At 52.2% G+C, this 17,152-nt stretch overlaps 1 protein-coding gene across 1 annotated transcript in view; it reads left to right on the top strand.

The window, feature by feature from the left end:
- The window catches only part of NEGR1 (neuronal growth regulator 1), a 189,398-nt gene continuing 173,597 nt past the window's right edge, over positions 1,352–17,152 (top strand). The window contains exon 1 of the mRNA XM_021404395.1: positions 1,352–1,638. Within this exon, the coding sequence (XP_021260070.1) occupies positions 1,352–1,638 (287 nt within the window). The remainder of the gene's footprint in view (positions 1,639–17,152) is intronic.

The following is a 17,152-nucleotide window of genomic DNA, read 5'->3' as shown; positions in this document are numbered from 1 at the left end:
GTGTCCAGCCCTTCCGCTCCCCTCTTCTGCCACCAGCATTAAGGAGCGGTTCCTGGAGAGGAAGAAGCAGCCAGCTGTGACATGTGTCAGCCAGTCTCAAATGTTTGTGCAAAGTGTCAGACTTTGAACACTTGCAGCAAAACAACAAACAAGTGTAGCTTTCCCAAAGCACTCCCTATACTAAAATACCCCTTGAATGCCAAGAACTACAGCCCAGCCCACAACCTGCCCTGGCCGAGCGGCACGTGCAGTGAGCCAGCGAAGCCAAACAGTGCCATCCTCCCCATGGAACTGCTTTTCTACCCATGCCCATGTCTGCTGCCAGGTCGCTGTTTTCTGTTGCCCTCCTGGGCCTGGGGGGCAGGTGGGGATGCTCAGGTGAGGGAATTTGGCTGCTGTTGCCTCCTGGGCTGCTCTGTTTGCCATCAGTCAGCAACTAGCACGAAAGCCAGGGAACAGGAATCCAAAAGGGAACAAAATAATACAAAAATTAATCTAGGCTACTGCTGATTGAGATTTATGTGGTCTTTTGTGAAGTTAATAGGATGTTATTCAGGAAATGGCTTTTGTCCTTCTTCGAAGCGGAGCAAATTATTTGATTGCTCATTAAGGTCAAGCAAAGATGACATCAAGTGATGGCTTGGAGATAATGGAGCTCTCCCTAAAATCAGCTCTGGGCTGTCCTACCACATCTCAGGCCGGGTGACCCGAGCACCAGGCTCTTGTTGTGGCTGCCTGCACACGAGCCCCACGGCTCTGCTCCTCCCGCTGCCAACCCCACGTGCTAGCAAAGTGCGTCGTGTCCTGGAAAGATCTTTTCCCTAAAGTCTAAGAAATATCACCGGAGGTCACAAACGCGTTCCAAAGTGCTCTGTCATAAACACTTGGAAAAAACCTTATGATTAGCAAATGTCGGAGCAGCTGCAAGGGGATGCTTTGCACGTGTGTTACAGCCGCAGCGGTGCTGCAGGTTGGGCTGGGGGTCTCTGACGGATCCCGGCTCCGGTCGTTTCGTTGTTACAAAGTACCGGCACCGTGCGCTCGGTTCGGGCGAGCCTCGGGCACGGCGCCGAGTCCTGCGAGCCCCCGGGGGAGCGGGCACGAGAGGGGACCCGGGGCCCGCGGGCTGCGCGGTGCCCGCGGCCGGGCCGGGCCGAACCGCTCTCGGCCGAGTCGGACGGAGTCGGGCCGCGCCGAGCAGCTCCGAGCCGATGCGGGCCGACGCGCGCTCCCGCCGCCGCCAGGACGGTTGCCAGGCAACGGCTGCATGGCAACGGGCTGCCAGCCCGGGGGCCGCCCGCCGCCGCCGCGGCGCGCAGAGCGCAGAGCGGGCGCGCTGCCCGCCCGGTAGATGGTGCGGCGGCCGCCCGGGAGCAGCCACGCGCCGCGCTCGGCCGCCGACCGCGGGCAGCCCACGGGCAGCGCTCGGCCGCCGCCGGGCCCAGGGGCAGCGCGGAGCGGCGCGGAGATGGTGCCGCTGGTGCGGGGCGCCGGGGGCTCCCACCAGTGGCTGGCGGCCGTGCTGCTCGGCCTCTGCTGCCTGCTGCCCGCCGGGCGGCTCGCCGCGCCGGGAGGGGACTTCCCCGGGGCGGCCGCGGACAGCCTGGTGGTGCGGAAAGGGGACACGGCCGTGCTCAGGTAGGAGCGGGGGGGGGGCTCCGGGCCTGGGGGGGGGGCTGTGCGACGGGGGCGGCTCTGGGCCGGGGGTGCCGAGAGCGGGGCCGTCCCGAGCCGCCCTACGGCCGCCGCCGCCGCAGCGTTCCTTCCCGCGTCGCTGCGCCGTTCCGTGCCCTCCCGGGGCTCCGGTGCCGCTCTGCCCGGCTCTGCTCCGCTCTGCCCGGCTCTGCTCCGCTCTGCTCCGCTCTGCCCGGCTCTGCTCCGCTCTGCCCGGCTCTGCTCCGCTCTGCCCGGCTCTGCTCCGCTCTGCCCGGCTCTGCTCCGCTCTGCTCCGCTCTGCCCCGCTCTGCCCGGCTCTGCCCCGCTCTGCCCGGCTCTGCTCCGCGGCCGCTGCCGAGTTCCCGCTCTGCCCGCATCCCTGTACGACTGCCGGCGTGAATCCCCGCTCTGCCCTCGTTGCTTTCCCGTTCTAACTCTCTGCCCGTACTTTTGTCACCGTGCCGCTTTCGCTGCCGCACGCGATTTCTCGTTATTTTCGGCGCGATCGCAGCGGGTCGCGCCGCCGCTGTGCGGAGCTGCCCGAGCCGGAGCCGCGCTCCGCCGTGCGCCCCTCGGCCCTGTGCCTTTTAACGGCTCTAAACCTGCCGCACCGGGCTGTGGGGCATCTCCTACACGATGCGGGATTGCTGTCCTGCCTGCTGCTGCTGCGGCTGTCCGCGTAGGGCTGCTCGGAGCGCTCTGCACGCGTGCCCCGCTCACGCTCCGTGTCCGAACCGACCCGGGGTGCCCGCGTCTCCGTGCGCGCTGCGGGGGGACCGGAGGCAGCGCCGAGAGCCGCCCCGGGGGCTGCGCGGAGGCGGCGGGGAGCTGCAGGCGCTGCGTGCTCAGCCAGCGCTCGAAGCTATTAGCGCGCGAGTAAATTGCCTTTAGAAGCACCTTGTTGCTAAAGTGTACGGTGCTCTGAAGGTTTTCTGCTGGAGGCCGTCGGCTGGAATCGGGGCAGATTTCTGGGCCTGCGATGGTTTGAAACTCGGTGTTTGTGCGGCTGGGTGGGTTACGTAAATGGAATCGGGGTCTGGGGATTAGAACATCGCCGCTGCCTCACGGGCGGAGGGAGAGCGTCGGCTCGGCAGCGAGCTGCTGGTAAACGGAGCGCAGTCACTGCTTGACTCCGGAACACGGCAATTAGATGGGAAATAGCACGGTGTTGCGTCTGTGGGTTTTCATTCTTCTTGCGCTACGATTAATTTCTTTCATTTCCTGTGCCTTCTGCGGGCTTGCTCTCAAGTAGGAGTTTGGTTTGTTTTTAGCTGGTAACGCAGCTTGAAAGGGGAAGCGTGAATCCCTACAGGGAAGCGCTTTCAGAAGAGCACACGGAAGATGAGTGGGGCCGGGCAGGGCTGCGTGTCTGGAATCCCTGGGTGCACAACATTGTGCTCCTCGGAACTGATCCTCACCGCACATCCGTAGCATAGATGTGTACGAGAAGCAATGCTGCTGCTTCCCGGAGCGCTGGACGCTGGCAGCTGATGTAGGTGCAGGCTGTGGTGAGCTGGCAAAGCGGTGCAGGGGATGAAAGAGGAGCATTTCCTTGCAGCTCCCAGCCCTGAGCCAGCCCCTCTCGGTTTCTCCGGCTGGGGGACGGTGGGGGCCTGTCCTACCAGCGCGGGTGGGTTCCCTGGCACCGGGCTGCTCCGCTCCGTTCCTCCCCATGCTGCGGGAGCGAGGGCTGCAGAGAGGCACCTCTGGCCCACACGCGGGCAGCTCCGCGCTGAGAGTGTCTGCTGATTGTTTTTTAATAATTAATGATGGAATATGGGAGTCCTTCGCGTGGCTTGGAGTCAGCGCTTTCCTGGCCGAGGGAACGTGGCGGTGGTTTATGGGATGCGTGCGTGGCCCCGCTGGGCTGTGGATGCGTGGTGACAGCCTGTGGGACAGAGGGCTGCTGCTCCTGTGGGGCAGAGCACAGAGGGGAGCACGCAGAGCGTGGCAGGAGCGCTGTGGGAGGCTGAGCGGAGCACGCCTGCTCCAGCCCCGGTCCCCATGTTCACTTTTCATCATCTGTATCAAAACGAGGGATGAAACCTGCTTTAAGTGCTGAGGTTTTGGGGTAGAAGCCTCCAAGTGCTGACACGAGGTAAAGCAAGTTGTATGGATCCGTGATTGATCCGTGCTGCCCCAACGCTGTTTGTTTCACTGCTGACCGAGGTCTTAAGGAATTCTGTCTGCGATGCAGCTGTTTGGTACCACGAGCTAATTTTAGGAAGCCGCTTGTTTTCAGGTGTATGAATTCTGTCCTGCACCTTTCTGCATTTGTCCCAAGTGATCTGCTCAGGTTTAGTGAGAACACGAGGAAGGAGAAAGTTATAACATTTTATACGATACGTTACAAGAAGAACGGATCGCTACGCTGTAAATTGCTGAGAGCACGGGAGAGCAGTTGGTGTTCTGGGACCTGCGTTTCTCTGGTGACCCTTTTAAAGACCCCATGTGCAGAGAGGGATGGAGGCCCCGGGTGTGCAGCATCCGTGTGGCACTGACAGCACCAGCAGTGCTCCGGGGAGGGGTGACCAACGCAGAGGAGCAGGGGCGAGGCCCTTTCCCTTTGCAATTTGTAAACAAAACCTGCTTGAAGTATCTAAAGGCACAGAGCTGAAAATGATCAAAATGGCTTTCTCCAGCAGGCAGCTTTTTTCTCTGCGTTTTGTTTTTTTTACAGCTCACAAACGATTAAAGCGGATATACCTGATAGTCCTTTCATTGTGCGCAATCACAGAAAATTAAGTTTTAGAGCTTGACACCTTTTAAAAACCAAAGATATGTTGCTGCTGTCTGATCATAGAGTAATTTATTAAATATATACTCTAGAATACACAAAATGATGTAGATTGTTCCTTGTAAAGGTTTATGTCCCAACACTCCTTAGTGAGATGAACGTTCCCAAAGCGGTGGGTGAGGAGCAGGGTGCTGGAGGCTGGCAGAGCCTCCTGCAGTCCCACAAGGAGAGGTGCAGAGCTCCACACCCATGGAGGAGCAGCCCAGCACCTAGCCTAGCTGGGAAGTGGCTTCCAGAAAAGCAACTGGGAGTCCAGGTGCACCAGCACTGCCAGCAGGCCTGCGGCAATCCTGCCCTCTGCTCAGCACCTGGAGCACTGGGTCGGGTCCTGGGCCCCCAGTGCAAGAGAGACCTGGAGCTGTGGAGAGCCCCAGGGGTGATACAGGGCCTGGGCCAGGAGGAGAGGCCAAGAGCTGGGGCTGCTCAGCCTGGGGCAGGGGTGGCTCAGAAGGATCCCACCGGCGGCCATCAGTCCCTGCAGGGAGGTGCGAGGGGATGGAGCCAGGCTCTGCTCAGCGGTGCCGGTGCCAGGCCCAGAGGCACTGGGCACAGTTTGTGGCCCAGGAGGTTCCCCCAAACGCCAGGCAGCATGGCTGTGCTGGGCACGTGGTCAGACGTTGACACGGGGATCTGGAGAGGTTATGGGGTGCGCTCCGTGAGATGTCTGGAAGCTGCCTGGGTGTGGTGCTGGGCACCAGCTCCTGGAGGTCTGCTGGAGCACGGCTTGGGGAAGGTGGGCCCAAGGGTCCTTGCCAACCTCAACCTTCTGATTCTTTGAATGCGGTGCAGGAGTGTGGTATGTAGGCAGTGTAATGAACAGACAGATATGGATGGTGTGTCACTGGGTCTAACAGCAGCAAACAGAGGCAACAAATCATAGAATTGCCAAGGTTGGAACAAACCTGCGAGATCATCCAGTCCAGCCAACTGGTCCTCACGCTGGTATTTAAGAGTATAGCCATGGTTTTTGTGGAGAAGAGGCCCACTGAAGGAGACACTCAGGGAGCTGCAAAGTTTGTCACGCAGCTAACAGACCTTGCAGCCAATGTGTTTGGTGCGGGCAGGCAGAAGCTGTGCTTCTCATGCCTGGCTCCTCCGTGTGTTGTGGCTTCTCCATTTTCTCTGCAACTGGTCTCTTGTTGGTATTAAGAGCGCAGACGTGTAGCAGACAGCCGATCTGAAACACTACCCATCCCTTTCAGTGGCTGCTTCCCAACATCATTTTCTAAACGAGGTCCCTTTGGAGTACAAAAGAGAGCTCTTCACGTAAGGTGAAGGTACCTAAAGGCAGATGTCATTAATATTTGGCGTGACCAAATATTTGGAGTGGTTCCTGTTTTCTTACATGAGGTTGGGGTCATAGATTCAGCTTTGTTTTCCTTTATTTTGCTGTTGTTTTTCTCTTGGACGTACAGTGCCTTTGCTGAAGAGTGAGTTCCCTGTGTGCAGGCTATTCTCTGATAAATCAATGAGAAATTATACACAGGCAGAGGTGTGAAGATGCGTATAAAGAAATCATCAAAGAAAATGAAATACATTCTAGCAAAGAAAATGAATTCATTTACCATAAACACCTCGTAAGTCCCTCCCAAGCTTGTGTCCAGATGTGAAGGGTCGCAGCATTTTACAGCCTAGGCTTTACAAAACAAGGGGTTTGCAATTTTCTGTCTTGTAAAATATGCTTCGAGGCGTGTTAATCGCTGTCAAGCTCACTGATTTCTTTATCACCGTTTGACTGGTCCAGGCAGTTGCTAGCAGAACACGTGTTCTATGTTTTCTGCCCTCCTGCTTGCCCTCTGGATGCGTCTCATGGCAGTGTTTGACCCTCTCTGGCAGGTCACTCTGGCATGGGGATGGATTCTGCCTCGGCCAGGGAAGGTTGGCAGCAGCAGCATCTCAGCCCACGCCTCCAGTTCCTCTGGCTTCCCACACATGCTGGTTTTTAGACCCTGTGTCTAAGAGGCTGAGCTGGAGCTGGTGACTTCTGGAGCTTGGGGCTTCATGGCCCTCCTCTTCCGACAGGAGATGCCCTTTACAGCAAATCATCTTTGCAAAAGGAGCCACAGTGGTCACGGAAAGCTGGCAACAAGTCTACAAAGTGTAATCCGTCTGCCGTCACTCACACTCCTGGGAAATGGGCATTTGGAATGGCAGGTCTGCGGTTGAGTAACAGGAGCTTATAAAGTGTATATGGCATGTTTAAATATTAAGAGACTATACATATTTTAACGTTACAGTCCCTCAAATTCATGTCCATGCACCAGTGTTGAATACAGTTGTCTGCATGCATGTAAAAATGCAGATTTAGTGGGGCAGGTAGTGTAATAAATATGAAAAGTGTCCTCTCTCCTTTATGATTTGAGATGGTCCGTTTCTGACTTCCATACTCTTTTGGTATTCTTGTGCAGCTCGGGATCATGAATTATTTGGCTGTGTGAAGCTTTGTTCCATCTCTCTGAAATATAGCTGCGTTATGTGGAGATATACACCCCCCCTCCTCTAAAAGGAAGGTTGTTTGGGTACAGCTCTCACATTCCACAGCCCTACCCATTATTAAATAAGCATATGTTGCCACTTGCCTCTTGTCTGTGCAGTTAAAATGAAGACATTCAGAGTCAATTAAAATAATTAATTATTTTAAACCATTGTGAATGTTTCAGATGTTATGCAGAGGAACTAACAAAAAGAGGAACGAGTAAGGGCTGAAAAACAGAGCTTGTTCCAAAGAATGTTCTGTGGAACAAAAGACAGACATGTGAACTGCTGCTTTTTGCCATCCTGCGTGAGAGCGGATCTGGTCCCACACTGTGGTGCAGGCTGGGCTGGGCTGGCTGCTGGCCTTCAAGTTGCATTGGGCATGGCAGGAGCTGGCTGCAGGCCTTCAGGTTGCATTGGGCAGGGCTGATTTGGCTGCTGGCCTTCAGGTTGCATTGGGCATAGTGGTGCTGGGCCTTCAGGTTGCATTGGGCATGGCAGTGGCTGGCTGCAGGCCTGCAGGTTGCATTGGGCATGGCAGGAGCTGGCTGCAGGCCTTCAGGTTGCATTGGGCGGGGCTGGGTTGGCTGCAGGCCTTCAGGTTGCATTGGGCATAGTGGCGCTGGGCATGGCAGGGCTGGGCTGGATGCAGGCCTTGAGGTTGAGGGAGGTTCAGCCAGCAGCGACCAGGAACAGGGCAGGTTGCTCTGGCTGCGTGCAGTTCTTCACAATTCCGTGTGCTCTTGCAGGTGATGGTGGCAGCCTGGCCATGGTGGCCTGCCATCTCTCAGCTCAGGAAGGCAGCTGGTGTTCACGCAGGCTGTTCTTGGGGCTGCATCTCCCTGCCTCGTCGCCTGCAAAGATAAGGCTGAAAGAGCAACCTTTGTCTCCCTGTGAGAGTGCTGTTCCTCACGAGGAATGGGGAATTTCTGTGAAATAACGCTCTGTTAAGGCTCTGCGTGTTGGCAGGGTGGGGGTGGGCTGCGGAGCCCTCTCAGTTCTGGCTGTCTTTCAGCCTTTGAGAAGAGATGATCAGTACAAAATCCACGTCCTTGTGAGAACAGAAAGGTCCCACTTAGAAGCACAGGAAGCAGCTCTACGAATCTGTAAATTTTCCATTTTCCCCAACTCAACCCAGACATCAATTCAAGGTTCATGCTAGCACAGTGACGTGTTTGTTTAAGTTATTTCAGTTTGCAGGCAGTCAGTCCCTCCTTTGCACCGATCACGCTCGTGGCATTGCAGGGTGTGCGGGGCGGGTGTGCAGGGACGGCAGCGTGGCAGAGGCTGCACGAGCTGTCTGTGGTTGCTGTGCTCTGGAGCCCGTTCTTCTCCCACCCCAGGAACTACGAGGCTATCCTCCATTTTTCAGCTCCTCAGAAAAAGCCTTTCCTCCTCCAACCAGATGCACGTTGTTTTCCCAAGATAAGAGCTGTCTGAGCCACCAGGCTGGGTTCATTAGCGCTCTGCATACTCATGTAGATGAAGATGGAAAATAGGCCCAATGAAACGTTCAGCCCTCCCAGCGGTGTCTCGTCGTTCTCCTTTAGTAATACTTCCTTATACACAACGGTACGGGGCTCAGTAGGTGTCTGCAGCAGCTCTGGCTTTGCATGGTGCATTACTTACAAAGCCAGCAGGGATTTGGTGGTGACTTCATCATGAGTGTGGTCCAGCGCAGAGGTCAGCCTGGAACGAGGCCGCTTTAGCTGCTAGCCGTGATTCTGCAGTTTTTGAGCATCTTCAAGCTCAGTGTTGCCTCTGTCGTGGGTGGCTGTGGACATACGTGCCAGGGTTGAAGTCTTATGCCATTGTGAGCAGCGAAAGTTTTAGTTTTTATACCCACTAAACTCTCTCAAAAATATGAGTGGAACCAGAACATGCTCTGTTTTATAACAGAAAACCCGTCAATCTGTTTTAAAAGATTTTCCCTTGGCAACAGCAGACAATCTGGTGGTCAGACAGCCAAACAGCTATCATTAGTCATGCATAATTAAAACAAAGAGAGTATCCAACTGTTAGCAGTATCAGTTTTGTCTCGAAAAAATCTAATTAGCATACAATACATGCAGAAATCTCCTGCAATTTTTCTTATGCAAATATCAATGTAAATGAAGGAAGTTCTATATATTCATGTACAATAGGCTGTTTTTTTTTTTTTCCTATGCTCATTTAAATATACAGGAATAAGATATCTGTCCGGTTTAGTACAGCATCTCTGGCATGCCTGTTAAATTTACATAATGCAATTCTGTCAGAAGGATGCAGGAACCTCATTCCCTCTACAAAACAGAGGCATACATAATTTACCATACAGTTGTACGCCTTTGATACTTCACTGGGTTCATGCTAGAAGTGTTTTTAAACTGAATATAATTTACCCTCATCAATCGGCGCTTGAGGACGAAGCCCTCCTTCTCTGGCCACCTGATTCCCATTGGGTACGGACATGGCTGTGGGTTTGTTCTTGACACAAAGAAGTGCTGCAGACCCTGGGCTGTTGGCTGCCGGGAAAGGGCCGCAGTCTCTATCTTGGGCTGGTGCCCACAGCGGTGGCTGGCGGCTGCATCTACCGGGGGCACATCCTGCCCAGGAGGCTGCACGGAGCTGGGAGGTGCTGGGATGCCCGCGGGCAGGTTGGCAATGGGAGCTGGTGGGAAGCAGCCCCACCCACACATTATAACACCAGCTGAGGAGGAAAACAGTGCTCCGACACAACGCTGCTATTTCTCACTAATTGGAGATGGTACCGTCTATAAACCGCAGGTCTAGAGGCACGCTGAGGCTTTGCTGCTAGCTACAGGCTCGGTGTACTTAATTAAGCGTGAGCGACACAAGGCAGTTCTCTCCAAGGAAAACACAACTGAAGAAGGGAGGGAGACATTTCAAACAAAGTTCTGTTTGATTTAATGTGAATGGGGTGTATGTGGCTGTGCAGAAAGAAGCAGCAGCATCCCCACAGGAGGCTGAGCCGGCGGCTGCAGCGCGTGCCCTGCCCTGGTGGGCCTGGGCTGAGCACAGGGTGCCCGACCTGTTTGCACCCGTGGTGTCAGCCAGTGCTTTACTGCTGCATCGTGGAAGAGGTTCTTTGTTCCTCTACCTGGTAGCTGCGCGTGTACAGGAAAACCCTTACCTTTTCTTCAGTAAAATAGTTTAATTTCTGCCTGAGACAATAGATGCATTTGTAGGCACGCATCGGAATTTTTCGTAGACGTAGTGCTGGGTTTTCATATTGAGGCTGTTAATTTCATGCAGTGGTTGACGGTTGTCTCTGATCGCGTTTCTCCCTCTGGGCTGTGGTGAGGATGGGCGCCGCGTGCACGCAGGAGGGATTGCTGTGCACTGCTGTGGAACACCAATGCTGCTGGAGGAAATGAAGCAGTATCACTGAAACCACTTCTTCCCCTTTCCTTCCCCCCGTTCCTTCTGCCCGGCTGGTTGCCCAGAGCTTTCTCTTCCGCTTGTCTTTGTGTTGTAGGGGACAGTCTATGTTCCAGCAGGCTTTCCCCAGGAGTAAGGCTTATGGAACAACAGAGTGCACCTGAAGCCTGAGCAGGCAGGCCGGTGTCACCCGTGTGTGAAAACTTCCACAGCTCTTCTAGCATGTTCTAACAGCCAGCTGCAGTGCTGAGATGTCCACGGATGAGCTTTTGCCTCTGTTCTGCTAGTTCAGGGTTTTAATAACAGCGGTGACAGCCCTCAGGGACAACATGTTGGAGCATTTTGAGCACCAGGCCTCCCTGGAAGACATGCGGGGTGTGCCCACTCCCTGCCATGCTGGTCCATTCCATCCGACTGGGAGCAGGGCGTGGGGAAATGGCGCTGCTGGGCTGTGGTGCTCAGCCACCCGGGTGCTGTGTGCTGGGCTCCAGGGATCATAGAATCATAGAATTGGGTTGGAAAAGACCTACAAGATCATCCAGTCCAACCATCCACCTACCACCAATAACCCCACTAAACCATGTCTCTCAACGCTATATCTAAATGTTTCTTGAACACCTCCAGGGACGGTGACTCCACCGCCTCCCTGGGCAGCCCATTCCAGCGCCAAGATTGGATCGGAGAGAATGTGGCAGGGGAGGAGGCAGCTCCACACACGGCGTTTGCCCATTCTGCATGGCCGTGATGCTGCTCACAAAAAATGTTCAGCTTGACATAGGAGCTCCAGACGTAACCTCAGCTTTTGATCAACTGTGGTGTCACTTAATTTTAGAGCGGAGCTGTGAATGTGCGACGGGAAAATGGAAATGTTAAATATCAAAGTCAATATTTTAAGTAAGCGGTACATCACAGTTTGGAATAAACACATTTTTGTGTTGCGTGACACAGTTCAAAACAAAGCGCGTATCATTACTGGTGAAACTGGGCACCAGATGGGACCGTCCGCACGGCGCGCTGCAGAACAGCACATCGGGAGCCGCTGGCTGGGAGCTGCCACGCTGCAGTGCTGCGGGAGCTGGGAGGGCTGCGTGCCGCCCAGGATGGGCACAGTGAGGGCCAGTGCTGGGTTTTCAAACCTTGCCCCCCTCACCGCCTTCCCAGCAGAGGGCTGCAACGGCCACTGCCTCCGCAGCTGCTGCGTTCGCAGCCCTGGGCCTGAGAGCACTGAGTCCTCCGAGAGGCGCTGGTTCCCTGCCATGCTGCTGCGGAGCGCTTCCTGCCCCTACGCCCTCCAGCACGTCCTGGTGCCTGGGATGGGTCCTGTGGGCAATGTCCAAATGCTGTACAGCATCGAAGGCTCGGTAAGAAGTGGTTTTCTCTATGTTGGTTGAGTGAAGGTTGGGAATTCTTTGTGACACCAGAGGAGTGGAGGAGAAGAGCTCCCTGCTGTCACCCGCGGGTGTGATGGAGGACAGTGGGGGTGTGAGTGCCTCAGGTCAAGAACTGAAGGATGCTTGTTTTCTGTAGAGGCTTTTCTGCCTGTTCCAGGAAACCCAGAACCAACACGCGGAGGAGATGACAGCAGGCAGTGTCAGGAGCTGTGTTCCAGCTGCGAGGCTGCACTGGGCAGCATGAGCTCTGGGTGGTGCGGGGCTCCCAGCCCAGGGTGCTGCTGGGCTGCTGCAAGCATGCGTGGGGCTTGGCCAGAGATGAGTATATATCCAAGAATAAAGACCTAAGTGATGCAGTTTGCAGAGTGCTTGTTGGCTTTATTTCATTCTCAAAGTTGTGCTGACTTACCTTTGAGTTGGTGCAAGCTTTTTGTACTGACTTTCTGGCTTCATGCGTTTGTGTGGGGGTGAGCTGAAGGAGCAGGAGCGACGGGATTTGCTCTAACGCATTTTTAGTTTGATAAGGCACTCTTTTAGCTTAATCCTAACGGAAATTGTGAAATAGTCCTAAAGGAGTTTGAACAGTGCCAACACACTTTGAGGTGAATTACAGGTGAGGTTATCCCGGAGCGGGACTGCCTGACATCTTTAGGAGCTGGCGGCCGCTCGGTAAAACCCCCAGATAACGTGATATGCTGAGCTGAGGCAGCAAGCAGTTTTCAGAGGCAGAGGGAAGGATGGATGTCTTGGCAAAATGAAGCAGATAAATAAAAATGCTGTCTTCTTTCTTCGTTTACTGTGTCACAGAATCGGAAAGGCTGAGGTCTTCTGCAAGATAAATGAGTTCAGCCTTATTTAAAGTGTGGTTTGAAATCGGTAACTCTGTCAGGTCTAAAAGCAATTATTTTGGTTATTCTGTTCCTAACCATGATAGAATAGCAGCTTTTAATGAGGGATTTGGATCAGATGAACTAAATTAGTTAAAAATGAGCACAGCTGTATATGAAGGTCTCAGAAAGGTCTTATGTTATTACATTGACTTATTTTAGGATCTATGCTTATGAAGTATTGAGTTATGTATTAAAGTGCATAGCTAAGCTGGGATGAAAAATGCCATGCCTGTGACAGTTAAAATTACAAGGTTTTTTGCAGATGTGGTGCTGTTTACAGCACAAAACTCCGCATTATAAGGTAGCATTAAGACATTGATGTGTACAACATTCATTCTGATTTTGTTTTGTAAACTTGATACGGCCATACAATATTTAAAACACTGGAAGTGCTCAAAAGCAGTTCTATGCTTATTTTGATGTGTCGTGTCATAATTGTCTTGGATATTATGCATTCATAGCAATTAAATCTGTAAGCTGGCAGCATTACATACTTTTCGTACGTGTTGTATTTCTAGAAATGTATAGGAGTGTTTCACTGTCTAGCTGTTACTTTGGGTCGCCTTAATGAAGTGGAGCTGCGCTGCAGCACCTAAGACACTCTTATTAGGGTTGCACTCCCCAGAACACTTCTTGTTCCTCATCACACTCCCACTCCAGCAGTGTTATACTGTTAAAATTCTCATTCGAGAGAGTTATTGAGTAAATCTAAAATGAAATATTAGAAATGTCATTGAAATGCCAATACAAACAGTCAAAAAATGTTTGATTAGCAGTAAGGTATTTCAGATATTAAGGGTCTCTCGTATGACTGTTCCCATCGCGTGATGTGTAATGAGATTTCGGGCAGTGTGGGCAGTGATGGGAGGAAGCCATTCCAGTGCCCCAAACCCTGTGAGTATGGTTCATAGCAGCATGTGAGAGCTGCTTTGCAGGCCTCTGCTGCAGAAATGAGGGTCAGGCTCCTCTTCAGAAAGAAAATTCTGCCCTTTCCTGTTCAAGTTAACGTAATTGTTTGGGATTTTTAGTAAGAACTTGTGGGATGTAAATTTACACAATGTCTTGAGAACTGTAGCTCACGGCGTCCAAATAATTTCGCAAAGTCCTCCAGGAGATGTTGGTGTGCAGAACTGCACCGTGCCCCATTAGCTCCGAACATCCTTGAGGGCTGTTTCTGGAGGAAGAGGGAGCACGAAGGAAACTGTTGGTTAGATGTTTCAGCTGGAAATGAAGCTGTCGGCATCCTGTTCGTGCCTCTCCCCCCAGGATTTTGGAAACCCACACGTAACAAACTGAAGCCCCACCTACTACTGAGATGTTTGCTGGCACTTGTGAGGGCTGTCATGGAGAGGGGCCCCTGCTTTTTTCCATTCTTTAGCCTCACGGTGCTGCATTGCTGCCTTGCCCTCCCCAGGTTAGAGGGCCAGCAGGACACCCTCCCATTGCTTCCCTCAGCCCTACACTGTCGACATCAACCCCGGGGCTGTGTCACTGGATGCACAGGCTGGGCCCATGCTGAGAAAAGCAAACGATCCTCTGCATCTGCCCCACGGCTGCGGAGCTTCATGTTCATCGTGGGCCCACAGCGAGGGGTGGGGGAGGGCTGGGGGTGTGGGGCCATGGCACGTCGATGGGATGCGGCCGCAGGTGCGGTCAGTAGCAGGAGCCCGGCTGCTGAGCAGATACATTATGAAAGCGGCCTAATTATGATGAGCCATTTCCCCCCCCGGCTGGAACAATTGGACTAGAAAATTGTACTAGACTTTTCATTCTGAGACTATTAAATAGCAGAAGAAGGGAGAGGGAGATATATTTTTGTCGCGGTTACCTTTTTTTTTTTTTTTTTTTTTTTTTAAGGGTAGAATTTAATTTGCGACAAATTTAATTATTGAGCTTGAATTTGTGACTTTTTCCCCCTGCACGCTGCTTTCCGGCGGCAGCAGGTGCTGCGGAGGGAAGGCTGCACGTGGGAGGCTGCTCCGCGGGGCCTTTCCAACCGCAGTGATCCTGTGATCCCTTCTCACTGATTTATCCCTGGGCAGTGGTTTGAGCTGGGTCCTGGCTTTGCAGGCGTGCAGAGCGCATTCTGTGATAATCGTCTCATCGAGTGCAGTAGTTTTGTTTAATTATTTCAGGTGAATATGCGTTCTCTGATAAATATCAGCAAGACTTAAGTGGTAATATAAGTAATGAATACCTTAGTTTGCTTGGTATTTCTAAGTATAGGCACACCGGAGTGGTTTTTTCTGCCTGGCATTTATTTGCTCCCTGTAGCTACAGCCTCCCGTCCCCAGCAGCAGCTCACCTTTCCCTCCCACCATCTATTTTACCGTTAACGTTTGCTGCAATGAAGCTCTTCATGCCCAGAGAACACATTATTCTGTTTATGAAAATAGTAATAACACAGAGCGCTGCGCATATATCTGGGACTTAATTCAAATAACTCTTGAAGCATTGCTCTTCCAATGGATTATGCTGATTCCTGCTTTTTTTTTTTTTTTTTACTATTATTATTAGATAGGTAAAGTGAACAGCGAAGGAGAAGATTTTATAGAGCAAAATTTATATCTAAATCACTCCTAGAATTACTGTCCTGGAAGGCACACTTTTTAATATTTTAGACACATCTGAATGCATTTTCTTTTTACAAGATTAACCAAGTGAAGGATCACGGGGAATAGAGTTTCAGACGTCTAACGAGCCCACCAGAGCTGCTGCAAATCGCAGAGGGAACCACTGCCTCAGTAAGATTGCATTTCACCATGAGACATTTTTGGGGTGCAGTGCTCAATAACTGTGAGTACACAGAGCAGAAGCAGCTGCCACACAAACGTAGGCATGAGGCTTCCGATACGCGGTGGAGGCGGCCGTGTTCGAAGCACTGTGCTCTCCGTGGGCTTTGGCAAAGCTTTGGAATTGTGAGCTGGAAGGTAATGCGTCGTAATAGCGCAAAGCAATATTATTTTGTATAGTGGTGAACGATGTGCAGTGCTTACGGTTCATCAAAGCTTATGTTACTTGGAATGCAATTTCTGTATAAACGTTTGCTGTCTTTGGAGAGGACTCGACGTGTTATTCATAAGCTCGAAGCGGGGAGATGACAATAACCAAAGCGCATCTGCCAGCAAAAGTTTGTGCGCAGAAGATCACTACAAATACATTCACAGCAGAATAAAAGGCTTCTTTTTGTTTAAGAACATTAATTTGACTACATATGTGTGCTGTTTAATAACGTACTTCTATACCTCTGTGCAGGCAGAATCAAGAGTGCTCTTTCCTGTGTTTATCTGGAGAAGAGTCGGTGATCTTTACCTGCAATAGCAGCAGGAGTTCTCTGGGCAGGCTGTTGGAAGGTGCCATCCCCTTTGCAAAGTCATGGTACCTTGTGTTTCCATTAGAGTAACTGACTGATGGTAATGAGAACCGCTCAATTAACAAACAGGCGCCTTGAACGGTGCTGAGGTGTCGCTGGGGCCATCCTTGGTGGGGGATACCTTCAGGGCTGGGGGCAGCCAGCAGAAGGTGGGAGGGCTGGGAGAGAGCTTTGCCTGTGGGGTTGGGGCTGTGCTGGGGTTCTCCATGGCCAGGAGGAGGGTACTGGGCCGGGGGAGCTGTGCTCCTGAGCATGCATCCATCTTTAACAGAAGTAGATGGCTGCTCTAACAGCTTCAGAAACGTCTTCACCAGCACGGGTGTTCCTTAAATAGCACTGGCTGAGTTGAGCCACGAATTTGTGTGGCAGCTCGATTAAGTGTAACCTGGTCCGACACTTATTTTGAAATTGTCCAACGTTTTCATTCTATCCCATTTATTTTAAATCAGTAGACCGATCCAGTTAGATTATTTTAGGGAAAAGGCAATTTTTATTATCTTCATTTGTATAAACTCAAATTTGTACTTTAAAGTGGTGGACAAAGCTGTTCGTGTCAGCATGAGGATCTATGGTACTTGTTAGGGTGATGCATCATGGAACAGAGAATTAGATCTGTTAACGATCATCTTTAGCAGCAGTTTTGTTGCAGACTTCCTGACCACATGGTTTCTGGGAGAGAGGAACTGGAAAAGACTGTATGTAAGCGTGTGCTTGACACAGCTCTTCCAGGGGACTCCATTCTCAGCAAGGAGGGATTTCAGCTGCGGAAAGTGCTTCCGAATTGGTCCTCAACTTTGTGCAAGATTGCAGGCGAGCATTGTTTCAAACACTTAACGGTGCTGAGCTGCTCTGGGGTTTTTCTCTTCCGACTTACGGATGGTTCAGACCAATTCTGGTGAGAATTCCAGAATTCCTAAAGCAGTGACGTGCCAGGTCCAGCTCACCCTGTGTCAGCACAATGACGGTGGAGCAGCGCCAAGGCTTGTGTCCTGGCACCGAGAGTTCAGGAGGTATCAGCAATTGCTTATCTTCTTTGAAGCTAAATGAGAACACAGTTTGACGACATTTGGATAAGCCATAGTTGAAATAGTTGCTTCTTCAGGAGTGTGGTACTTGTTGCAGTGAGTTTGTCGGGGAAGTTGGCCACAGCGGTTTGTTTTCCATCGCGGTGGAGGTGGGAGCATCCTGT

Source organism: Numida meleagris, chromosome 7 (assembly GCF_002078875.1).
Source record: "Numida meleagris isolate 19003 breed g44 Domestic line chromosome 7, NumMel1.0, whole genome shotgun sequence".
Classification (NCBI taxonomy): Eukaryota; Metazoa; Chordata; class Aves; order Galliformes; family Numididae; genus Numida; species Numida meleagris.
This window is presented reverse-complemented; position numbering and strand designations above follow the sequence as displayed.